At 32.6% G+C, this 5,978-nt stretch overlaps 1 protein-coding gene across 1 annotated transcript; it reads left to right on the forward strand.

Moving 5' to 3' along the window:
* Positions 1 to 1,410: 1,410 nt before the first annotated feature.
* Positions 1,411 to 3,117, forward strand: LOC107032668 (B3 domain-containing protein At5g60140-like; the record flags this gene model as incomplete). Its single annotated transcript, XM_027919258.1, has 3 exons — positions 1,411 to 2,023; positions 2,461 to 2,588; positions 2,676 to 3,117. Coding segments are annotated over 3 exons (1,020 nt in total), but the record flags the coding sequence as incomplete, so codon positions are not given.
* Between the last annotated feature and the right edge of the window lie 2,861 nt (positions 3,118 to 5,978).

The raw sequence follows: 5,978 nt of genomic DNA on the forward strand, positions 1-5,978 counted from the left end.
TGACCAGGTTATCAGTATAGTTAGTATTCAGTCTCTGCGTATTATGTACTTGGTCATTGCATTCAATTAGCTCAATATTCAGTATGTTTCATTATTATTATCATGTTTAGATTATATAATTGCTTTATCGCTTTATTCAGTTATATGTTTTATTCAACTTTCTTCTATTTTCATACTTAGTATCTTTTAAGTGCTGACGCATACTTTGCGCTACATCATGTCGTGATGTAGGTTCAGTAACATTCATTTAGCTTCCCATGTTAGACATGTTCCTTCATTTGTTTTTTTTTTCTTTCTAGTTTTTGTTCCTTTATATGTTCACATGGTTATAGCCACATCAATGGTTGGTAAGGTGTTTCTTGTGTGAAGAAGATTGGTAATCGTTCTGTAGGCTATTGGTAAACGTGACAGAAACGACAAACTTGGTGATGGTAAAAGTTGTGTTTAAAGTGTGAATGGAGCCAAAAAGAGAGTTCACCTAAGTCATGTGAACTTTTGCAACGAAAAAAGAAGAGGGGATGTGCAAATATACCTTTTCCGTCATACATCAATTTTTACGTGATACTATAAAAATAAAATAAAATAGCAAAATATGGAAATTGATATTTTCGAGTACTTATAAATAATAGAACACCAAAAACTACAATGCACTATGCATGAGAACATCTTAAGATTCTTATAATCTCCCCTTCTCATATATATATATACACGCTCATGAGTATTTGACACTCTTTTAACATTCAAGCCGCTTATAGGGTTTAAGGTGTGCGGCATATTCTTCCATTCTCTTTTTATGCTTGCAACAATAAAAGAAAAGCGAACTTACAAATATATACCTTTTATGTATGACATCAATTTATATATATATACACATGTTTGAGTATTGACACTTCTTCAACATCAAAAGGCGCTTATAGGATTTAGGTTGTGTGGCGAGTTCTTCTATTCTGTAATTGCTTGACAACAAAAGTGAACATGGAAAAGGGTTTTTTCAAGGCTTTCAATCCTCAAACTAGTGCGAAACGGATGGTAAATACACTTTCTCCTTGTGGTAATAGATTTTTCGGACTTTGTTTCTTGATTATTTTTCTTCTTCTTTTGAAAATGTGGGCGATGGACATGAAAAGGTGAAAAACCTTGATGAAATTTAGATTTGCAAATACAAGTATTTGATTTATAATTTTTGCTAACTCCATTTTTAATTTTTTTTTTGTAAATTAACACTTTTTGAAGATTGGGCAATGAATAAGGGGAGAAAATTTAGATCTGCAAATACAAGTATTTCTCAAATAGTTACATTCTTAAATATTTCTAACATCAAAAAGTCCTAACTTGAGTTTATTTAAATTACTTTTTCTACTCATATTTGTTGCTTTTTATGATACGATAAATCTAATTTAAAGAAGTTAATATTGTTTTTACCCTTTTTTTCGAAAATATGTTTTTTCTTCACAGAAAATTCCCACAGCATATACAAATTACAAGAATGGAAAGCTACCTAGGAAGGTTTTCCTTAGGAATCAATTTAGCAATATGTCGTGGCCTGTAAGAGTGATCAAAATAGAAAAAGATTTGTATTTTCTGAATGGATGGGAGAAATTTATCGAGGACAACAGTCTAGAGTTTGGAAACATTATAATATTCGATTATGATGGAAATGAAATATTTGACATAAAATTACTTGAACCAAATGGATGTATAAAGAATGGAGCTAAAAGTGACAACAAGAAGGAAGAAGTGAATGTTGAATATCGACAGAGTATAGAACCAAAAGAGAAAAACAAGACTAGAGATAACAACAATAGCTCATTTGATGATGATAGCACTGATAACTATATGGTAGAAGAAGAAGATAATGATGAAGAAGAGGTGGAAAAGGAGGAGGAAGAAGATAATGAACAGGAGGGGGAGGAGAAAGAAACAGAGGAGGAGGTGGATGAAGGGAAAGAGGATGAAACAGAGGAGGAAGTGGTGGAGAGGAAGGAGAATGAAACAGATGGAGAAGACACGTCAGCTTCAAAAGGTAAATACAGTTAAATATTTAGATCTAATTATCTATTAGATTTTATATGTAAATAAATTCTTTAAATGTTAGTACATTGCTGCAAAAATAACGTATTTGTATATTTGGATATGATTTTGTAATCTTATAAATGACATGAAATGTGTAAGTCTATAAGTTTTAAAAGATTTAAAATAGGTTTGGTTTTTTGTTTCATTAACAAAACGAGCTTGAGAGAATATTTTGCTAGGTTTTATTGAATACTAGAGAAGAATATATTCAAATACCATTTCCTAACGCTTTTGGTATAACGTCAGAAGTCTTCTTTTTTCATAAAGTTCATGTTCAATAAAGTATCACCACGTACAATGAAACAACTTGAGTATTTGTGAGTTTTCGAGGGATTTTTATTTGTAAACTTTATATTAATTTCCTTTATTCAGCCGGACGCCGAAAAGCTATTACTTGCAAGGTGAGGACTGTGCATGACAAATATGGTGCAGATATATTCACAAGTGGACGCGCAACTCAGCCAAAAAATCCTTACTTTGTAGCAAAGATGCGAGCAAAAATGAGAAATCAACTGGTAACTAAAAGTTATTATTATATATTGATCTAGAGAATAATTTTATGTAACATTCTAATTTAACAAAGTCTTTGTTCATAATTACAGTATGTTCCAATTGATGTGGTGAGAGACTACAAACTTGAACTCCCTTCAACCATGATCATTCGCGACTCTGTTGGAAGAGAGTTTGAGACAAAAGTCAATAATTGGAGCAATGGAACAACATGGCTGGTAGGCGGATGGCGCAATTTATGTAGGTGGAATCTTGTGGAAAAAGATGACAGGTGTATTTGTGAATTTGTGAGGGGAAAATGTGGCAGAGTCCTTTACTTGCAAATTCAAGTTCTCTATGAAGGATCAAATTCTCATCGCAACAATAAATAAAAAAATAGTTTATTACTATCATAGCATTTTAATTTTTATGGCCTTAAGTATTATCATGTATTGACAGATTTGATGACTATAAGCATTGTTGTTTGTTGACAAATTTTGAAGACTCAAAATATTGTTGTTTGTTGAAAAGAAATGAAGGTTGTTTTAGTTAGTATTATTGATCTTATAAAATAATTGAGAATGTTTTATTTTATCTTACTCATCATACTATACTAAAAGTGGGCTTCAAAAAATATTTTCAATGTTATAAATTATTTTTTACTCTAGTAAAAATAAAAGATGTCTCTCAAAAACATTTTTCATTCATAAATCAAACACTAAAAATCATTTCCAGAAAATATTTTCTACTCACCAACCAAACATGAGAAAATAAGTCCAAGATCTACATGTTTTCCAAGAAAACATTTTCTAGGAAAACATTTTCCATGGAAAACATTTTACTCCATACCAAACACACCCAAAGTGATTATTCGTGAAATGTTAGGTGAGGTTAGGACTTGCATTGAAGTCTGCTTCTTATATTTATTGAGTTGCTATAAACATAATTAGCAAAAGGAAACTTTCAAAAATAGCAAATATTAAGCCTTAAATAAGACTTTATAGTTATACTTTGTTAATTATGAATAATAACAAAATGTTAGGGGAGGAGGGATGAGAGAGGTGAGAGAGATCTAGGGAGAGGAGAAAGTGTATCTATTAACGAACTTTGGAGAAAAAATACAAATACAAATTGATTTTGTATCGAAACGAATACATATTAAAAGGAGAGAGGCCAGCGAGATCTACAAAGGAAGAAGAGAGGAGAGGTAAAGAGAGGGTGGAGAGAGAATTGTATTTTGCATTTATTTTACATTGTATTATGTATTTATCTTGTATCAATTATATTCCAAATACAATAAATTTGGTTTTGCATTTATCTTGTATCAATTGCACTCCAAATAAAATAATTGTATTTTGCATTTATTTTTCATCGTATTCTTTAGGGATAATTTCAAAGATCACCCCTCGCGAGTTGAAGAATTCACCACACAACCTAAACTCTACAAGTGTCGTTAATGTTGAAGGAGTTTCATTACCCATAAGCGTGTGTGTATATATATAGATAAACTGGTATAAGACAAAAAAGTATATTTGTGCCATTTATGTAATAGAATGGCTACAAATGAGTCAGCCACATTTTTAATGAGGGTATATATCAACAATAAATCACAAAATTTAGGTATATTTCCACATTCTCCTTTCTTTTTTTGTTGCAAGCATAAAAGTCTTTAGGCTCAATTCAAACGTTCATATGACTTAGTAAACTCTTTCTTGGTTCTTTCAGCAAAACTTTTGGCACCAACAATTTTATCGTTTTTTGTCAAGCTTATCAATAGCCGATAGAATGATGAAGCCAAAGTTCACACCAAAAATCATTTTAGCAGTTCTTTTCACTCAAGAAATCACCTTGACAGTCTCGTTCACATAAAAAAACAGTTTACCAGTCTAGAAATCATCAACATGAACATAGATTTATTGACAAATGTATCTGGCTACACACGGAAATAACATACTGCATTAGAAGTATTTAGTATTTGGTTTACATACATTCACATTTCATAGATTAATGGTGAAAGAGACTAATAAGCATGAACTTGTTTTACTTCAAGAAAACACTTACCAGGAAGCAGCAGGACTTTTTCACATTATAGCCTTTCAAGCATTTCACGAATTGTGGAATATTTGGAGTGAGACCTGTGAGATGGTCGTCTTCTTTCTCAAGTGCAGCTCATTTTCTAAGGGAATACAACATAGTAGTCCATTAGTCCATCACATGTTAAAATAGGTCTTCTGCAAAGGAAATTCCAGTTGATGAAAGTTTAAATTTGATCACTATCACTGCATTTTATGCTAACTTTCAACAACAGCAAGAAGAATTGGAAGGGTAGGAGTTAAATCATCATACCTGCGCCATTTCCACCGTTAGCACGAGTCTGTTTAGGGAATTTTGAAGTGTAAGGGTATTTTTTTGGCCTTTTACGCTTGCTGCCTCCATATATTGGAGCTTTTTGATTTTTTACCATGTTTGTTGACTTCACTTGTCTTTCCAAGTCCTTTCTTGCTGAAAATTCTTATTGTGAATTGCAGAGCGCCGTCGTACCTTGAAACGAGATATTCCCCATTTTGTTGTTGGTTATTTTTCTGAAGTTTCTTCCAACCATTGTGTATAAGCAAGCCCTCTTCCATCACATTGTAATTTCACGTTCCAAGTGCCTCCAGAAAGACACTTCAGAGTGGCTTTATCAGGTAAATTTTCTGATATATGCCAAAGAAATCAGCTGGTCCTCTACAAATTAAGAGAGTCAATAGAAAAGGAAAAAACAGCACGAAAATGAGCTGGGTTTCACTTATAAGCTTGTAAATGATAAACAGAAGCAGAATATTACCAGTTCATTAGTGACTGTAGAATGAAACCTCTTGACAAAGATTGCTCTTTTAGCTATCTTCAGTAAGGCTTTTTCCACATCACAATAGCAGTTTGCCTTGTCTTTAACACCAAATCTATAAAGCTAGATTTAATTCAAATATATAGGATGAACAGAGAAAACCATAAACAATTCAGTGTTTTGCAAGTGAACTCATGGTCATTCCAAGTTTTCCAACCAAACATAGCATTTGTTACAGAAGTAGACCAGATAATGGTTTGACACTCGAATGTAAATAAACTAGAATTCAGTCCACCATGAAAGGTCGAGTGTAGCTTGCTGCATACTCCACTGGCCAAGCTTGACTTTCTCTGCTAAAGATTGAGAGGGGAATTCGAAAAGAAATTGAAACCCGTTCATGTCGAAGACACCAACTGTGTTATCCCATTTGCTTGACACCCCAGGGACAGGATAGCAATCTCCAGAAAACATCTGTTGAGTATGTCCTTCTCCGAAGGACCAGAAAAAACACTAATCTCGATACATCTGTTTTCATTATTAGAAACTTCCAGATTCCCATTTTTTGACTGCCATTGGTTTCTTGTAATAG

Source organism: Solanum pennellii, chromosome 1 (genome assembly GCF_001406875.1).
Source record: "Solanum pennellii chromosome 1, SPENNV200".
In the NCBI taxonomy this organism is placed as follows: Eukaryota; Viridiplantae; Streptophyta; class Magnoliopsida; order Solanales; family Solanaceae; genus Solanum; species Solanum pennellii.